Below are 20,120 nucleotides of genomic sequence, written 5' to 3'. Positions count from 1 at the left end.
ACAGTGTGCTGGCGCACATGTGTGTGTTGCTAGATTTGCGTGTTGCACACTTGCAACACACCTACCTAGCAGACTGCCTTCCCTTATACATACCAAGGCAACCTTTAAGATCAGCAGAGGAGGCCTTGCTGGTCATTCCAAAATGAACAAAATGTCACCATGAAATACCCAGACGGCGGACCTTCTCTGTAGCGGCACCCACCCTCTGGAAAACCCTCCTCCATGCAATTCAGGAGGCGGAAAACGTGACACCTTTCAAATGCCTCCTGAAAACACACTTGTTCACCCAGGCTGTCTCTGGGCAGTGAGTAAATTAATTATGCTGCTGCATTTTACTGCCCCTTGATTTTTACTGTAGTTGGAAGTGCTTTTAATGTTGTGTTTTAATGTTGTGTTTTTAATACTGTATTTTAATATTGTGATATTCAGCGGTATAGAAATGCCGCAAATAAATAAATAAATAAATAAATAGTGTGCGCTGTGCGCAATCACTTAATTAAATACTTACTGGCTCCTGTCAGTCCAGAGTACCTACCCATGGAGGAGGCTGCCCGCCAGCTCTCTGCAGGGTTCACTCCTTAGCCTTGCCTCCTCCTGATCAGCCTCTGCTGCGGTGGGTCGTTCTGCCACATCTCTGCATCGGCTGTGATTGGATCGTTCAGTCACGCCTCAAATGCAGAGACGCAGCACAGTCAGCCACTCCCACAGGAAGCTCTCTGCTGCGTCCCTGCTTGGACTTCCTTCCAATCAGGATGCACACTCAGAACAGTGTCATGTTCAGACACAGATGTTAAGCTTCACAAAGGTTGTGTAAACTTTACTCATACGTAACTCTCTAAAAGTGAGCCTTTGGGGATGTAAGAAGTGACTTGTGCCTCTAATTTTAATCCATTTCCTTGACTATCATAAGTTTGGGAAACACAGCAGCGGTAGGGGATCCAGCCTAATTCTGGCCACTCCCCTGCACCAATAGGATGTGTCCTGTCCTTTAGTGCCTGCTGGAATCACAGACATTTCGTTGGCAACCACAAAGCAGTCTGTCACTAGCTACCTCAGTGATCCAATGACAAACAGCTTTTCTACATAAGGCCATTAATCCGCTGTATCTATTTTTGGTTTCATCGCAGAATTGAGATCCCAGCACTACATGAAGAGCGTTTCCTTTCCTGCTTTTCCACTACATAACCTCTAGGTGGCTCTGTGGTATAGCAGAATAGTGCAATTACACAAGTGGAAGAAGTGTTTTCTTTTGCTTTCACAAATAATACTGCATTTTCCCTGCCTAAAAAACCTTGCCGAAAGTGCTGTTTAAAAACAGAAGTGAAACTGGAGGGTCATGATGTCATCTAAAGATCCCATAAACAACCATGAGAAAGGAATGCCGAGCGCACAGTACATGCCCCAGGTAGAAACGCTCAAAGATATCTGAAACCCAAGCACCACAGAAAGTGAGGGTGAGGGGGTTGAGGTGGAAAAGCTAAGATAAAGGAAGGGTATTTTTCCCTCTCTCAGGCAGGGGTGGTGGTGGATTGTGTTGCAAAGGTCTCTGGGCATGGTCTGAAGACACATGATGCAGCAACCCTGCTGAAGATAGGTGATATATAATGCACATAAATAAGATGAGAGGAAGAGGTTTAGCAGTGGATTATCTCTGACCTGTGACAATGATGTTGAAGAAGGCAGAGTCACCACCTGCATCGCATACAAACTCTCCTGTATCATGGGCCTTCGCAGAGGCAATGATCAGCCGGCGGTATGCACCCTCACTCTCCAGCAGGAAGCCATCGCCTTCTTCAACCTCTTCCCCATCCTTGTACCAGCGCACAGGAGCATTCGGCCGGGACAGCTCACAGGCCAGCACCACACGCTCTGAGACATGGTAGGCATGGGCCTCCTCAGCATTGGAGTGTACGACCCTTACAGGAGGTTCTGTGGTGCAAAGACATGTGCTGTGAAGACTTTCTTGCTGCCACAGTGCCCTTTGTACCTCCAAACTTGGAAACTGACTCCAAAAATTATGAGCATTGAAGAAAAAATAAACTAGAGGCCTGCTCTCTATGACTGAGCCTCATGCCAGCACATCTTCCATGATTAAGAGGTCATTTGGTTTAGATAGAGTGCTGAATTTGGATGCAGAAGACCTGGATTTCAAATCCCACCTTGGCCACAGACTCACTGTTTGGCCTCAAGCAATTCACTGTTTCTCAGTCTGAGTTCTTCCATCTACACAACAGAGATAACAGTGACCAACCTCACAGGGTTATTGTGAGAATGAATGGGAATTTACTCATGTAGCAAATTGTAAAAGAGCTTTAGAAATGATAAATGCCATTAATGTATAAGATTTGGATATGGGTGGTCCACATACAGATCCCTGCTTTGCCATGAAGCTCAACCACTGACCTTGGTAAATGAAGGAGAAGACAGAGGCTGTATATTACTATCACATCTATGGTACAGCCTTCCCCAACCTGGTGCCCTCCAGATGTGTTGGACTGCAATTCTCATAATTCCCAGCCAGCACAGCCATTGGCTTTCAGCCTTAGAATCATCACCTTATTGCTCCTCAGAGGTTTTACATAAAATGGAACTACTCATTCTGTAGTTCCATTTTACAGAATGAATTCTGGAGTCTGAGGAAGAAAAATGTGCCCAACTCTAGACAAAGACCCAGTTCACATGTCATGGCTGCAGTTCTTGGGTTGTTTAATTCAGGAATTGCAGGGACAAGCAGAAGGTGCAAGCCATTTCCAATTTCAATTAACAACCCAGGAATACCCCATTCCTGGGTTATTTCATGTCATCTGAACCCAGAAACTCTGGGTTGTTTATGGGTTAAACAACCCAGAGTTAACCCAACAACAAATCATGGGCAACTGAGTTTGTGGCTGAGGAAAGATTTAAACCTGGGCCTCTAAGTCAAGCACCATGTATCTCTTATCACACTTCAATTCTCAGAGGGAAACATACAATATCAACAAGGTATAGGAAAGCCTCCCAGCCCCCCTTGACCATAGCTAGGGTAAATTAGTTTAAATGCTGTTCAATAGCACTACCCTGCCCTGCCTGCTTTTGTACATTTGTTTAGCCTCCAGTATTTTCTGTCTCTTTGATTAAGAGGCTGTACCTGTTTCCACCTAAAGAGAACAAAAACAAGCCCCTTTTGAATGAAGCCTTTTGCAGCAGACACTTCACTCAAGCTTCATTCCTAAGCCTTCGGGCAAACAATGTGGTTGAACAGGTTTCTTTGATTTTCAGAAATGGTGAGACGTAACCTTAGGGGTGGGTGGGTGGGGGAATGGGTTTTAAAATAACTCTCTGGAAATCTAACTGTACATTTGGAAGAATTAAACCCCAGTAGGTAATTTCAAAAAAAGCTCAGCATATCAAGGATGCTTCTAGACAAGGCGTTTATGGTGCCACTGCCCTGTTTCATTCATGGAATTTTAGGGTGCGGGGGGCAGATCACAACTTCCACTTATAACCCTCACAAGTTTTCTCACCACTTATTTCTTTTCCTACTACAGAAAATCCATTAAGACAGATGAGGCCAATTCGTAGCCCTCCCACTGTTTTGGCCTACAAATGCCACCACTGGCTATGTTGGCTAGGGCTGATGGGAGTTACAAGCCAAAATATCTGGAGGGCCACAAGTTGCCCTCTCCTGTGTTAAGAAGAAAAAGACAGAAGAGTTGCACAATGTCTTTCGCTTGTGAGCACTAAGACCCCTCTGTCTGGAAGCACCCCGAGTTTGTCAGTTCTTATTAAGTCTCAGGTGCCAATCCAGATGGCTGAGATGTGGTGGCACAAATGCTCCCTACTCTGAAGGTAGCACTCCTCACCTGAAGCACCTTAAAAGCTGGCAAATTAATTTTGCCATGAGGCTTTGTAAACCAGTCTATTTCATCAGGAACATGACCCAGAAAGGGATATATCCCGCAACTTCCCTGTCTATCTGTCTGATGAACTTGGCTCTGCCCTTATGCCAACATAAATTTAATTTTCAAAGTGCCACAAGTGTCCTTGTCTTATTTTCATCAGCTGAGCCAGAACAAAGGTCTGAGAACAACAGCATCTGTACAGAGCAAGTATTGGTCTTCTTTTGTTCCAAGCTTCAATGAGGGGTGTTGAACCTCAGGCCTGTGGGCCAAATCCAGCCTGTCTGGGATCCCAGTCCAGCCCCAGCCCCTTTCCCCCGACTGTTGGGTGGTTCTCCAGCTTTTGTGCAGTTTCCCCTATTCTAAAATGTTGAAATGCTTCTCCTAAGGCTTAGTCATGGCAGTAAGAGCTTTAAGCTACAATATGCTGGTTTTTCTGGTATTTTGGCTTTCAGCCCACCACTGGAACGTGGCCCCTGAGAGCTTCTCTGAAATGGCATTTAGCCCTTGGGCTAGCAGAGGTTCAAGGTCTATGAAGGATTGAGAGATTAGCACATGTTTAGATGGTAGCCCTTTATTTGGGAAAATTACTAACCTGTAATAGCGATGTTGAAGAAGACAGAATGTCTACCTACATCACACATGAACTCTCCTGTGTCCTGCACCTGTGCTGAGGGGATTACCAACCGGCGGTGAGGCCCCTCACTCTCCAGCAGGAGACGTTCGCTTTCTTCCACGGCCTCCCCGTCCTTGTACCAGCGAGCAGGAGCATCAGGCTGGGACAGCTCACAGGCCAGCACCACACGCTCTGAGATGTTGTAGGCATGGGCCTCCTCAGCATTGGAGTGAACAACCCTCAGAGGAGGTTCTGCAATGGCAAGGAGATACTACGATGACTGATGGCAGAAAATGAGGCCAACGTTCATAGGACAGAGAACAGGGAAAATATTATTATTTATTATTAAATTTATTAATCGCCCATCTGGCTGGTCACCCAGCCACTCTGGGCGATGTACAACATACAATAAAAACAGTTTAAACAATAAAATTCTACAATAAAAACATTTTCTAAAATACCCTAACCCACCCCAAATGCCTGCCTGAACAACCACGTTTTTAATGCACGACGGAAGCTCATTAAAGAGGGAGCATGACGGAGTTCCCTAGGGAGGGAGTTCCACAGAGTGGGGGCCACCACAGAAAAGGCCCTCTCCCTCATCCCCACCAGTCTAGCTGTCCTGGCTGATGGGACAGAGAGAAGGCCATCCGAGGCTGATCTTGTTAAGTGGCCTGTCTGGTGCTGCTGGAGGCGCTCCTTAAGATAGGCTGGGCCGGAACCATATAGGGTTTTAAAGGTCAAAACCAACACCTTGAATTTGGCCCGGAAAACAACTGGTAACCAGTGCAACTCCTTCGGCACTGGAGTGATGTGATCTCGCTGGCGGCTGCCTTTAATCAGGCGAGCCACCGCGTTCTGTACCAGCTGCAGTTTCCGAACCGTCTTCAAGGGTAACCCCACGTAAAGCGCATTACAGTAGTCTAAACGAGAGGAGACCAGGGCATGTACTACCAATGGGAGCAGATGGTCAGGAAGGAAGGGGCGCAGCCGCCGTCTCAGATGGAGTTGATACAGTGCTGTCCGGCTCACAGCTGACACCTGAGCCTCCATGGACAGCTGGGAGTCCAAAATGACCCCCAGGCTGCGGACCTGGTCTTTCAAGGGTAGCCGTACCCCATTCAACACCAGGTCAACATCCCCTAGCCTCCTCTTGTCTCCCACCAAAAGTACCTCGGTCTTGTCAGGGTTCGGCTTCAGCTTGTTCCTCCCCATCCAGCCACTCACCGTCTCCAGACATTTGGACAGGGATTCTACAGCCAACCTTGGTGAAGATTTGAATGAGAGGTAGAGCTGCGTGTCATCCGCATATTGATGACACTGCACCCCAAACCTCCTGATGATAGCCCCCAGCGACTTCACATAGATGTTAAATAGCATCGGGGAGAGGATGGAACCCTGTGGCACCCCACAAGTAAGTGGCCACAGGTCCGAAACCTCCTCTCCCAGTGCTACCCTCTGGTACCTGCTGGAGAGGAAGGACCGGAACCACCGCAATACGGTGTCTCCAATGCCCAACCCCTCCAGGCGGTCCAGGAGGATACCATGGTCAACGGTATCAAAAGCCGCTGAGAGGTCGAGGAGAACAAGGAAGGAGCATTCACCCCTATCCAGAGTCCTCCTCATATCATCTACCAAGGCGACCAAGGCCGTTTCTGTCCCATGTCCATGCCAAATGAGGATCATTCCTGGTTTTCCAGGCTGGGAAGAAAAGGATTAGCTTGCAGGCCAAACTACTTCTGGCACTGGGTGACATAAACTCCAAATGAAAGCTGCCACGTGCTCCTATTTTTCAGAGACATGCTCATTTTAAAGCAGGAGAACAGAACCTCAGGCCCAGAGGCCAAATCCAGCCCTCCAGGGTTCCCCAGATGGCTACATACCCTTCCCCTGACCCACACCCTTTTGTTAACCACCAATTGTTCGGTGGTTTCCTGGCTTTTGTGAAGTTTCTCTCCCATTCTAAAAGGCTGAAATGCCTCCCTTAAGGCTTAGTTATTGGCCATAAGAACTTTAAGCTAAAAGATGTTTTGTGTTTTGGCCACACCCGTTTGCCTTTGGACCCATCCCCTTTGCCTTTGGACCTGCCCCCGTTTGCCTTTGGACCCCCCCCACCTTTGCCTTTGGACCTGCCCTCTTTTGCCTTTGGACCCTCCCCCTTTGCCTCTGGAGCCACCCCCTTTGCCTTTGGACCCGCCCCTTTTGCCTGGGGACCTGGCCCCAATGGAATGCAGCCCTTGAGAGCACCTCTGAAATGGAATTCAGCCTTCAGGCTGACAGAGGTTCAACACTCCTGTTTTAAAGGATCAGACTTTATTCTAAGGCTGGTGGAGCTTCCCATAGTTTCTCCCTGACACTAGGCCTCTCAAGCCCCCCACCCACCCTTCCCCCATCTGTGTATCATAGCCTTCCCCTTGTGCACACCAGCATCTTTCTCCTTTGCTCACCATCCACAGTCACCATGAAGGTAATGGCATCATCTCCCGCATCGCATGTATACGTTCCAGAGTCCAAAGAGCAGACTGCGGGAATCAAGAGCCTGCGGATGCAGCCTTCAGACTGCACCACAAGAACACCATCATCCAAGCCCACAGGATTCCCCTCTCTGAACCAGAAGACAGGGGCATCAGGTATAGAGACCTCACATTCCAGGAGCAGAGGCATCCCAGCCAGAAGTGCTCGGAGTCGCCTGGCCTCAGGCACTGGGGTGATATGTACCTGTGGGGCTGGGCAAACATAGGGGGGAAAGCATTAACTGCATACCACTGTGCTACTCCTGATGACACCAACTGAAAACACCAGAAAGGCAGCGTACAAAGTGTCTACAAGGTCATGTGTAAGGAGCACATAGGCAAGTATCTTGTGTTTGAAACATGGTTGAAAGCAGCTGAAGTTTTAGATTGGCTGTGATGGCATCACAGGCAGGAGGATACCTTACCTACTAGATAAAGCTTGAGCTGGGTTGGGCAAATTTGAGTCATGCAGTTTTGCTTCTGTCTTTGCGAAGATGAAGGCAAATCACAGACACTCAAAACAAACAAAGGCTATTCCAGTTAGGGCACAATCCTATGCATATTTAGACAGAGAAAAGGGCTGGCTGGGGAATGCTGGGAGCTGCAGGCCTTTTCTCTGTCTAAACATGCATAGGATTGTGCCCTTAGACTATTACAATAGAGGTAATGAAGTTTCAAATGGCAGTGTCTGGAAGGATCAGGATTTTCAGATGTCATTTTCAGCTACAAGGATTGCAGCTGCAGGCAACCCACTGGGAACAACAGCTGGCAGCATGGAGGGCCAGATCACACATGACATGGTGAATGCATGATCAAATCTCCTGACATTTTCTGGTTGAACTAACTGCTGCTGCGAGGGGCTCCAATTTTGACTGGAGTAGCAGCACTTGAGGGGGGGTGGTGTTTCACCCTTTGCCCCCACACCATTTTCAGGATCTCAATCCCCAGCCACCCCACAGGTGCTATTAGCCCCACAGCAGAAAAATACAAGGATTGGCCTTCTCTACAATATGGCCAGATCACTGTTCTTTGCATGGGATGATGGCTTGCATGTAATCATTTCAGGTAGGGTTAATTCTTGGCCTGCTGCAAAGACCTGACCAAGGGCTCACCTTTTACATGCAATACAGCACCTTCCTTCACACCATTGGCCTCAAATCGCACCTCAGACCCACTGGCTGTTAGCTGCACCCCTCTGATCTGCAAGGCATGGTCCACTCCACTGTGTGTGATCTGATAGTGCTGGCCTTCCGCCTCCTCCTCCTCTTCCTCCAGCCTTTTACCGTTCAAGAACCAGCAACCACTTGTGGTGGCTGAAAGCTGCACCGAGAAAGTGGCATCCTCCCCGACGTGAACTTTAACATCTTGTAGTCCCCTGTGCACACGGGCTCTGGGCACTGTAAGAACAAACCGAGGTCAAGGAAATCAGCCTAAAAGGGGTGATGCATGCATGCACGCACGTGTGCGCGCACATGCACACACACGGGCACAGACAAACCGTAGGGATGGAGTTCAGATTGTCAGGGGAAAGAAATGGAAGGTGTTCAGCAGTCTGAATGTGTGTGATAACTACAAACGGAGAACAGACACTCAGTCAGGGAAAGGCAGGCGAGGACCACTGGGCATCTGCTTTCCCATGCTGGCTAACCATATGGCATTCTCTTGCTTCGTAGACATGTCTGGTCTGTTGCGAAGCGGGTTCTATTGCAGTGTTATTCACTGCAGCGCCCAAGGGCACTGGCAGCTCCTAATCACCTCAAATGCCACCCTCTCTCTCTTCCTCTCTCTCCCCGCCCTCTCTGCAGTATCTGCTCACTTCCGGCAGGGGATGTCTAGATTTGTCTCATGTTGCTTTACTGGTGGGTTGGCTGTTGTGATCTCGGCTACAGGAGAAGGCTTTGTGGTTGGGGAGTCAGGGGACCTGCCACTTGTGGCTCAGGGTGGAAAGGTGAAGAAGAGAGGGCACCTGTGGCCCATGAAAGGCCCCCAAGCTCAGAGACACTCTGAAATCTGCTATTATTTTACTGCGCTAAGGTTGAGCCCAAGTACTGAAAACAGCCAAGGCTGACAGTGGTGCAGGAAGGAAACATACAGTGATGGTGCAGATGCTGGGTAAAGGGCCTGGCAAATTCAGGTGCCCGGCCAGAGCAGGCCTAGCCAGGAGGCGGTCGAGCTGGGCAGAGTTCCTTCCCTTCCAGTGATAGGTGTAGTTTAGCAGGCAGGTGTATCACCAAGGGCCAGGAAAGCCAAGATGCTTTCAACACTCCCACATAGTGGAAGGGGCCTCTTCAGCTGCAGAGGCTGCTGGGAAATTGCAGTGGAAGAAGAAAGGGGAGTGCCCAGCGGCTGACAGAGACGAGATGATAGGGATGCTTGAGATGCCCATGCTGGAGCAAGGGCAGAGTCCACCCGCCATCAGGGAGCAGCAGAGAGGCTTACCAAGGTGCACAGACCCTGGGAACTCCACATGCTCACTGCACCCGTACTGATTGGCAGAACACACACGGAAGCGGTAGTCAGCCTCCAGGGGCACGCCATCCCCTGGAACTTCGACCATGCTGGCGACATCAGTGGTGAGGCAAGGCACCCACTCCACCTCTCCCACAGCCTGCCTCTCGAGGATGTAGCTGCTCGGTGGGCTGCGGTGCACGTCAGGCGGTGGGCACCAAGTCAGGAGGGCAGCATTGCCACGCGCTGTGCACATCCTCGCTGCCACGGGTGCACTTGGTGGGATCCTCTTGGCACCTGGAGAAAATAAATAACTTCTGCCACCTTCCCAGGCTGTTAATCATCTGGTCCCAGTCAACAGCCTGGCAACTGTATTTTGAACTAACTGATATTTCCAAACAGTCCTCAAAGGCAGCCCCATGTACAATGCATTACAGCAGTCAATCTTATATGACAGCAGACCATGAATAACTGTGGCCAGGGTATCTCTGTCCAGAACAGACCACAGCTAGCACAGCTGAAGCTGAGAAAAGGCACCCCTTGCCAGAGGGGCTAGCTGGGCCTCCGGCACCAAAGCTGGGTCTAGGAGTACCCCCCAGACTACAAATTTGCTTCTTTAGGGGGAGTATCACCCTACCCAGAAGAAGTTGGACACTAAATCTCTAAAAAGATAAACCACCTACTCACAGAACCTCCATTGTCAGGACTGAGTTTCAGGTTATTGACCATTATCTAGCACTTGCCTGACTCCAGGCAACGTGCATGCATCAAATAACTGCAGTCAGCTACAGCTCTATGCTTCATGCGTACATGGTGAAATAGAATAGACTTCAATGTGAAGCTGCACACAGTATGTATATGTGCGTGAATTCCGTCTACATAAGATGTGACGTGTGGGAGGGAAGAAGACTCCAGAGAAGACTCCTCTACTTGCATACCTGTTTGGGTTGGGGTGGCGAACCTCTTTCAGCCTGAGGGCCAAATTCCATTTCAGAGAGGCTCTTGGGGGCTGCATTCCAGTGGTGGACGAGGCCAAAGGCAGAAGAGGTGCCCCCCCAGCCCCCCCAGCATATTGCAAGTTAAAGCTCTTACTGCTAGTAACTAAGGGCTTTTCTATGTGAGGCTTTTAACCTGCTGTTTTACTGAGGCGACCGCTTCCAGATTCTTTGTGGGATTAAGATCAGCACTTTTATGCATATTTTTTTCCCGGGGGGGGGGTCTTGCTCTGCCTTTCTATATGTTCCAGTACACAACCACTAGGTGGTGCCATGGGTCCCTTGCCGCCAGGATCTCATGCCGCCATTCACAGAAATATCAGACGTTACTCATTAGAAAAAAAAATCCCATTATAATGGTTACAAAGCATGGGAGAGGCCCTGGAGGATGAAGACGTCGTGTAAAGCAGTGGTCTCCAAAGTGGAGTGCACACACCCGGGGGTGAGCAAGACGATCCATTGGGGTGTGCGAGCTGCCTGACAATTGAGCAGCCTCCCGCTGCCCTGACGAGCTGCCATTGTGTGCGGTGATGGGGGCGGCGGTGGCAGCGGCAGCAGGATGGGACGGGAGCCCAGAGGGAAGCTCCATGGCATTTCTTTCTCCACTCCAGTCCTATCCTGCCTCTGCTGCAGCCACCAAGAGCAAGTGCGCCAGTCTCTGCCAGGCACGGCAGAGGAAGCCACGGCACCAGAGCAGCTGCCATCCTGGCCAAGGAGAGCGGGAAGGAGATGAATCCCTCCCACTCTCCTTTGGCAGAATGGAACCGAGAAGAGAGCACGTGCTATGACAGTGTTGTCAGCCCTTAAAACCAAGTATCGAAATAAACTGAATTTAGAACCAGACCTTTGAAGTGCTGTATCACAAAGTGGTAAAGCAAATTTTCAAAAATAATGAAGCATCTTCAATCACATTGCTCTCACTAAAAAAGACTGTTATTAATAATAATTTTTTTAGTGAGAGCAAAAAGAATTTGCTCTCTCTACATTAAAAAAATTAAAATATTGTTTCATCTTTATCTCATCTTTTAAAAAATTCTATTAATTTCTATTTTTTGTGTATGTTTTATCATGTACATAATATATTAATACAGTAGTACATGTATATAAGTTATAAATAAAGAAATACACGTATATTGGGGGTGCATGCTCAAAGGTTTTTTACTGATAGGGGTGCATGATCAAAAAGGTTTGGAGACTACTGGTGTAGAGCACCTGCAGACTACCCTGAGTGAGGAATCATGAGCACACAATAAATGCCTCATGTAGAAAGGCTCTTAGCGCATCTTTACACCAGCCTAAAATCAGCCTAAAACCAGCTTTAAATGCAGGATCATGACGGACACCCTTTACATGTGCCTCCTTCCCCCCCTTTCCTCCTCCTTTTCCCCCTTGTCTGAGTCCTCCATATGTTTCATTATACAGATGTTAGATGGCACTGTGGTCTAGCTCCTCTTATTGCGTGTTTTCCTCTTTTCAAGAGGGAACTCAAGTGGAATTCAAGCATGGTAATTTGATAGCTCATGATCTCCGATTTTTTAAAAAATGGAATAAAGTCATTTAGTGCGGGAGATGCCCTGGAGGTTAAGGACATCATCTAAAGGGCCCACAAACTTCCATGCATAACCAATCTCAATAGCAGGATAAAAGCTCCATGTGAAGAAGCCCTTAGCCTTAAGAGAGGCATCTCAACCTTTTATAATGGGGAAAAGACAGCACAAAAGCCAGGAAACCACCAAACAGTTGGGGGAAAGGAAGTGAGGCCCTCTGGGGGACACTGGAGGGCTGGATTGGGATCCTAGACAGGCCAGATTTGGCCCCTGGGCCTGTGGTTTCCCACTTCTGTGCTTGGGCTTCCGACCAAACTACATACGACTAAACAAAGTTCTGTACTGTTTCATCCTAACTAGTTTGCGGTGTGTGTGTGTGTGTGTGTAAGGAACAGAAGAGCAGTTCTGAGGCTGCATTCAGTACTAGAAGAGGGGGGACGATTAATTCTTTCTCACTCCCCCCCCCGCCATTTGGATGGGAATGCAACTTGAAATGCCATTTTGCGCAAATGGCAAGAAGGAACATGACTAAACAGCCCCTCCTCTTCCTTACCCCCCATCCCAGCTATTCCCCCATTATCAACTGCAGCCTCTGAGACTGCTTTTCAGTAACAAAACAATCCATGCAGGGAAAGGAACACACAACTGGATGTACCTCAGGGAGCAGGAAGTTTAAAGATTGTTGGACAGCAGCAAAAACTGAAAACAAAGTCAGTGCTGTCAGCAAAGCCTTCTATATATGATTAATTTTGTTCCAGAGACATTTTGAGTTCAAGAATTCTTTATCAAGGGTTATTCATATATTTCAGCTGTATTCACAAAAAAAGCTAGCTTGTAGCTTTACTGTCTGTGCCCCCCCCGCCCTGTTTTTTTTTTTTTTTGTGCTGTTACATTCTACAGCTATTTGACCCTCATTTTGATATAGAAATATTCAGAGAGATCAGGCCTGGCCTTTAAAGGGCTCTCATAGGAGAATGGATAAAGGAGGGCACAAAACCAAAACCAGGACAGAAGAAAAATTAGTGCTTAAATGAAATTTGGCAAAATGCCCACATTTAACTTTTTGATTCCCAAAATTTCCCAAAATGTATAAGTGAAACTTCAATTTGAGGCGCAGTTTCAAGAAAACATAGAGCTCAAGACTGGCTGATGGATTTTAAGGGCAATCACATTAAACATAAATTCAATACCTTTACCCCATGAAGGAGAATATACATTCCATTTCTTGCAAGCACAGGGGCATTGGGAGGATGTGCTTGAGAATGTTATCCCCCAAAATGAATTTCAGTTCTAGAGAAAACATAAGTGCAGTGGATGATGATTCATGGAAACTGAACCCTCAACTGTGCCTCAGTAACCTTAGGACTCAGCGCTACTATGTATATTAATTGACTGAATGACTGATAACCCACACTTCCTTCCAGAAGCTGAAAATTGCTTCCATAGGCCTTCCATGGAGTGGCTTCCTCTCCAAGCAGAGATCAGATCAGCCCCTATCCAACCTAGTGCTTTCCAGATGTTCTGAATAACAATTCCCACGATGCCTGACCATCGGCTATGCTTGCTGGGGCTGATGGGGGTTAAAGTCCAAAACATCTGGAGGCTGGCCACCTGCAGTGCTGCAGTATCAGGCAGCTACCTGACCAAGCCACACCGTGTCAAGGCGAATGGTGGTCTAGAGCAGTGGTCTCCAAACTTTTTTGATCACGTGCTCCTATCAGTAAAAAAACCTTTGAGCATGCACTCCCAATATATGTGTATTTCTTTATTTATAAATTATATACATATACTACTGTACTAATATATTATGTACGTTATAAAACATACACAAAAATAGAAATTAATAAAAAATTTAAAGCATGAGATAAAGATGAAACAACATATTTTTTACTTTAGTGAGAGCACAACCTTTTTGCTCTCACTAAAAAATTATTATTAATAACAGTCTTTTTTAGTGAGAGCAATGCGATTGAAGATGCTTCATTATTTTTGAAAAGCTTGCTTTACCACTTTGTGATACAGCACTTCAAAGGTCTGGTTCTAAATTCAGTTTATTTCGATACTTGGTTTTAAGGGCTGACAACACTGTCATAGCACGTGCTCTCTTCTCAGTTCCATTCTGCCAAAGGAGAGTGGGAGGGATTCATCTCCTTCCCGCTCTCCTTGGCCAGGATGGCAGCTGCTCTGGTGCCGTGGCTTCCTCTGCCATGCCTGGCAGAGACTGGCGCACTTGCTCTTGGTGGCTGCAGTAGAGGCAGGATAGGACTGGAGCGGAGAGAGAAATGCCATGGAGCTTCCCTCTGGGCTCCCGTCCCATCCTGCTGCCGCTGCCACCACCATCACTCGTCAGGGCAGCGGGAGGCTGCTCAATTGTCAGGCGGCTCGCACACCCCAATGGATTGTCTTGCTCACCCTGGGTGTGCGCACTCCACTTTGGAGACCGCTGGTCTAGAGGAGGCTGTCTAATGTGTAAAACAACTGGGAACAGGGACCTGATGTGTAGGCAGACATAATATGCACTTGCCAGTGTCAGTTTAGGGACCAGTGGGACCAGTGACAACCATAGGTGGGCCTGTTGCTAGAGATGTCTGATCTGGCCACGGTCACACATGCCTTAGTTACATCCCGTTTGGACTACTGTAGCGCACTCTATGTGGAACTGCCTTTGAAACTTCTGTTTGTTCTGAAACTTCAGCTGGTCCAGAATGCTGCAGCCAGACTGTTGACTGGGGCCAGTTACAGGGAACATGTGACTTCACCTGCTACCAGCACTTCAATAGCTACTGGTCTGTTTCTGAGTACAATTCAAAGGGCTGGTGAGGACCTTTAAAGCCCTTGGGACTGGGCTACCTGAAAGACTGCCTTCCCCCCTATGAGCCTGTCTGGGTTTTAAGATCTTCGGGAGAGGCCCTTCTTTCAGTACCACCACCTTCAGAGGCACATTTGGTGGCAACATGAGAGAGGGCCTTCTCAGTGGCTGCTCCTGGGCCATGGAACTCCCTGCCAAGGGAGGCTAGGTTGGCTCCCTCTCTGCTGTCCTTCCACCCGCAAGCAAATAGGTTTCTGTTCAATCAGGCCTTCGGCTTGTAAAATGATCTGTTGGGTTGGCTGCTGTTTTATTTTGTAATTGTGGTGGGGGGGTTGTTGTCTGCATTTTAATGTATTTCTTTTATTATTGTTTATAACTACATTTTTAGTGTTTTTTATGATTGTTAGGCACCTTCAGTGCCATTTTCTTGGTGGAAAGGCAGGGTATAAATTGAATAAATAATAAAATAAAATAAGTGCCAAGAAGGGATGAAAATAGGTTAGTTAAAGTTAGAATATTGGTTTAACTGTCTGGGAGAGTTCAGTACTGGTTCTACACAAGCCTGGCCTGATTCCAAATGGTTTATATCAGCATTGATCAGGCTAGGTCCAGGCCTGGCCTACTAATTGAAGTGCTGCATCACATGAATCTGGCCTGACTCTGGGGTTCTAGAATGGGATGTGGCAAACCTCCCTTCTACAGTATATCAATTCTAATTCAGTCCAGGGTGAGGGATAAGAGAAACGAGCTTTACCCCACCCCAGCCCACCCCAGTGAGGAGCTGGCTTTGTGACTGATGTTCATGGCAAAGGCCAGATGTAATGTATCCGGAGACTCGCTGGATTTACCCTCCCACCCACCCAACCAGCCCCATCTCCCCTCTCCACTCACATTTGACACGGAGCTGTGCTGAAGTCTGTGACTCGCCCGCCATGAAAGTGATGACGCCAGCGTCATGCCGTGACACATGCACCAGGACCAGAAGGTGGGTTTTACCAAAGCTCCGGATAAGCGTGTATGGTGCCTCCACCAGTTCCTGCCCGTTACGGTCCCAACTCGTCGCCTCCACTGGTTCTCTGGTCTCCACATAGAAGGCAGCATTCTCCCCTTCCATCACATCCAACTTTCGTGGCAACCGCTTCACTATCAGGCCTGAGGGAAAGGGTTTGGAGGGTTACCATGAAAGAAGAACCCCAAACAACACGGTTGTCACTAAAACAACCCTATTGTGGCCACCACACCTAATATGTCTCCAAACTCTCCTCACCTTGAACTGAAAGTTCCCCAACGCTGCGTCCTTTTCCCTCCATCTCACACAGATAGATGCCATCATCATCGGCCCGGGCATCCCGCACTGTCAGCCGTCGCAGCAGGCCCTGCTCCTCCATCAGGTACTTGGGACTGGGCTGCAGGCGCTTGTCTTCAAGATACCACACTGTAGGGATGGTCTCTAGAGGCACTTGGCACTCTAATATCGCATCCTGGCGTTCCAACACTTCCACATCCACCAAAGGCGCTTGGAACCGGAGCCGGGGTTCTGAAAGTAAGAAACAGAGAAGGACTTGACTTTGATGGGAAAGGCCCATTTCCACAGAAGGTGCTTCCAGATGAGGATTTTATCATGCAAATTGCCCTGCCTCATTCATGAAATTTACGGGGGGGGGGGAGGCCTCGACATCTCCCCCTTGCAACCCTCCCTTGTTACCTCACCACTTCTCCCATCTTTTTCCTTACAGCAGAAAATCCATTAAGGAGGAAAAGATGCAACTGCTGCAGAATACCTTCTGATTGGTTAGGAGCCCTCCATGTGGAAGCACCCAGAGTCAGCCTAAATCCTCAGGGTCCTGGGGCTCAGGAAGAGGAGCAAGTTGCTGGGACCCAGCAAAATGTCACTGTTCTCCCTCACAAATTTCCATTCTGTTGTTGTTACCACAAACTTCCTGCCTCAGCCCTCAGGCTTCCTCATATTTTGTTTCACCACCCATGGTAGTTTCCTCCCATCCATTTGGGCAGGCTCACTTTAGACATCAAGCACACCTGCAGGCCATGGTTCTTCTTGCTGTAGCTTGCGAAGACCATGAGCTTGAGCGCCAGTTTTCCTATTACACATATATCCACACCTTCATCCATTATGACAAAGTGTAAAGAACTCGGGGTGCTTCCAGATGAGGTGTTTATTATGCAATCAACCTGACTCATTCATGGAATGTTATAGTGGTGGGGGCTCCAGACATCATCATCTTTGATTTGTAGTCTTCCCATGTTTCCCCACCTTTTTGGGGAAGCCAGAAAAATTGTAAGGAAAAGGAAAAACGGTAAGGAAGAAAAAAGAATCACTGCACAATGGCTTTGACTGTGAACTATAGGAGCCCTCTGTTGGGAAGCACCCTCAGTCAAACTCTGTGGGGCTTTGCCACAAGGAATTGTCAATAACACCAGCATAGGCTTGAATGACTATTGAATCTCATCATCTATGAATGCATGAGGCAGTTTTTAACAAACACTGTAGCAATCTCCCCTGCCCACATTGTTCCTGCAATATTTTGTCATCAAACAGTGCAACGGAATATGAACGTAAGGGTTTAACACAATTGTTTTAACAAACACTTTAGCAATCTCTCCCTCCCACATTCGTTCTAGAATGTTTTGTCACCAAACTGAAAAAAGAGGAATATGAACGTAAGGGTTTAACTCAACTGTTTTCCACATTGCTTTCAGGCCCTCAGGAAATGTATCAAGGAACATTCAGTGGGTGCCTGTGCCCCCTTTGTCTTCTTCAGGGGAGGCAGAAGTGGAAAGAGGGCAGCCCAATTCTCCTCCCATGGGTTATTCTAAGAGGTGGCAGAGTGCGAAGTGGGTGGCATGTGGTATCTATAGCAATCAGCCCCCTTGCTGTCAGCTCTTCAGGGCCCAGTGCAAGGGACACCTGCCACCCACACAACAACAACCCAAGGGAACACAGAGGGGAGATGGAATTGTGGGAAACAGCCATGGCAAATGACTTCGGAAAGAACAGGTGGGGTTGCTTAGATGGCACAGCTGAGCCTAGTGCTTACATTTCTGGAAAAGGAGGCGCCAGCCTTAAGCCATTCTGGAAAGTAAATATCCTCAAATCTGACAGCCCTTCCCCTTCACCCACAATGCATGGGGCCTCTCTGAAGTTACTCAGTGGTAAGAGTAATATACTTTGTACCCAACTGGTCAGCAGTTTCATCTTTTCTTCCTCTATATGTTCAAGAGTTGACAGAGCTGGCACCAAAAGCTGATGTCAGGGCTGGCACAGATTAAGTCCTGGATGAACCTCTTTTCATCTCTTTAAGAGGGATGACCATAAGAATTCTTCAAGATGCCCATCATGTTTTAAAGGTGCAGCGTCACCTTAGGAATAAGATTTGGGGCCTTGCCCACATATATAGCACATCAAGCGGTAAAACTATTCCTGCCTGTACCACTTCAGTCAGAGGGGGGTTAGGGGGCTGGCACTTGCTTGAACACCACCATCCCCACCCAAAGAGAAAACTAGCATTTCTTTCACATCCCATTTTCTATGTCCAGTGAGTTTATATGAGAGAACATTCAATCCAATCTGAAGTGGGACAGTCCTGGAACACTTTTACTATCTCATCTGCTCTTCACGTAGCCTAGGCTTTAAACAATCCGTATCCTTTAGCCACTGCTCTATTCAATATTTTAATGGGCCACTTTGGGTCCAGTGGTTTCCTCTGCCAAGGCAGTTTCATCATAGGGGGGCTACTCAGGCATCACCCCAAAAAAGAGGCCATAAGATGACACTGATTTGCATGACATTTGTATATGCTGACATATATGTGTAGATGCAAATTTAGAAATAATTACTATAATTGAAAAAGGAATACAATGCATACTGCCATAATGAGGAAGACTGACCAGGTGCTCACTCTTGATGGGCAACTTCCATGTCCCTGATCTGCAATCCCTTCTGATAGTTCTTGATCTTTAAACCTGACAGCTCTTCAAATAGAGGACTGTCCTCCAAATAGAGGACTATTCTCCATAATGTAGGACACCTGGTCAGCCTAAGCTAGTTTATCTCAGCCTTGATCAGGCGAGAACAAGCCATCAGCCATCTCTTTCTCTGCTTCTTCCTAGTGGAATTTTTCTTTCCATCCTTTATCCATTCAGGCTCCCGTCATGACAGATGTTTCGCCTATTTTTAAAAAGTCCCAATGAATATACGCACTCCAGACTCTCTGGGTAACATGTTCCGTTGCATGGCTATTCTTATGAACAGAAAAATCTTCCTGGTATTTAATCTCCCCTTTTCAGCTAAAGCCTATTTCTCCTCTTGCCTGACCCTCAGTAGTTTCAGATAACAGTTGGTTCCCTTCTTACTAACAGCAGCCTTTGACATATAACTGAAACCTGTTATCATGTATCCACCCCCCACCCCCACCCCAGATTCTCCTCTCCAGGCTAAACAAGCCTTCCTCTGCTCTTGCTCAGCTCAGCAGCATTCCAGACCCTTTATCAGTTCCCTTGCTCTCCTGTGAACCCTCTTCAAAATTCAGGATTTCAGGTCTCAGCCAAGCAGCCATCCCCTGTCCTGGAGTAGGAAAGGGTGATAGGCTCATCCATAAAATATACCACACTGACTTTGAAAAACCTTTTTATAACCCCTCCCTTTTATGAACATCCCTTTTGCCCTCCGTTTTAACCAATACCTCCAACTCTCTTCTGTTGCTTGCCAGCTACCTTGATGTGTGACATACCTTATTGTGGGTGGCCCCATGCCTGTCCAAGAAGGCCCAGGGTCGCAGCAACAAAACATGGAATCTTGCTTCTACTGAGGCAACACTAAAAGCAATGGACAATCCCACGAGCAAATAAGCTCTTGCATAGCCCTGTCTCCAGTGCTGACAAAGAACTGACTATTGCTGACCCTGATGCATACCCTTCCTCAAACAACACACTCGCATCCCAGAGACTGAGGCCTAGTTCACACAAACAAATAGCGGATGAAGTGGTAGAAGTGTTTGTAGACTCTACCACTTTTGATTGCAGGTGGGAGATCACATGACTGAATGGTCCTCCATGCTGAAAAAAGCAAAAAAATACTACTCTGCAAAATACTCGCACATACTAACCTAAAATTGGGGAGAAAACTAGGCAAGAATGTTTCTCACTGACATCAAGTGATGGATGTGTAAGTAATATTTAATGCGGAGGAGCCCCCAATCATGCAATCTCCACCTATAGTCCGTACAGTCCAGCAATATTTACTTCCATCCACTATGTGTGTGAACTAGGCTTTGCCTACCTGCTAGCCAGCAAACAA

At 47.6% G+C, this 20,120-nt stretch overlaps 1 protein-coding gene across 1 annotated transcript in view; it reads right to left on the bottom strand.

The window, feature by feature from the left end:
- Nucleotides 1-20,120, bottom strand: part of OBSL1 (obscurin like cytoskeletal adaptor 1) — a 73,274-nt gene that overhangs the window by 44,962 nt on the left and 8,192 nt on the right. Inside the window, exons 6-12 of the mRNA XM_084859368.1 lie at nucleotides 16,074-16,343; nucleotides 15,698-15,958; nucleotides 9,447-9,752; nucleotides 8,120-8,404; nucleotides 6,942-7,220; nucleotides 4,474-4,746; nucleotides 1,657-1,929 (exon numbers count right to left, since the gene is read on the bottom strand). Coding sequence (XP_084715494.1) covers nucleotides 1,657-1,929; nucleotides 4,474-4,746; nucleotides 6,942-7,220; nucleotides 8,120-8,404; nucleotides 9,447-9,752; nucleotides 15,698-15,958; nucleotides 16,074-16,343 — 1,947 coding nt within the window. The remainder of the gene's footprint in view (nucleotides 1-1,656; nucleotides 1,930-4,473; nucleotides 4,747-6,941; nucleotides 7,221-8,119; nucleotides 8,405-9,446; nucleotides 9,753-15,697; nucleotides 15,959-16,073; nucleotides 16,344-20,120) is intronic.

This window comes from Heloderma suspectum, chromosome 1 (genome assembly GCF_057233095.1).
Source record: "Heloderma suspectum isolate Gila_16-S chromosome 1, 16-S_ref, whole genome shotgun sequence".
NCBI lineage: Eukaryota > Metazoa > Chordata > Lepidosauria > Squamata > Helodermatidae > Heloderma > Heloderma suspectum.
This window is presented reverse-complemented; position numbering and strand designations above follow the sequence as displayed.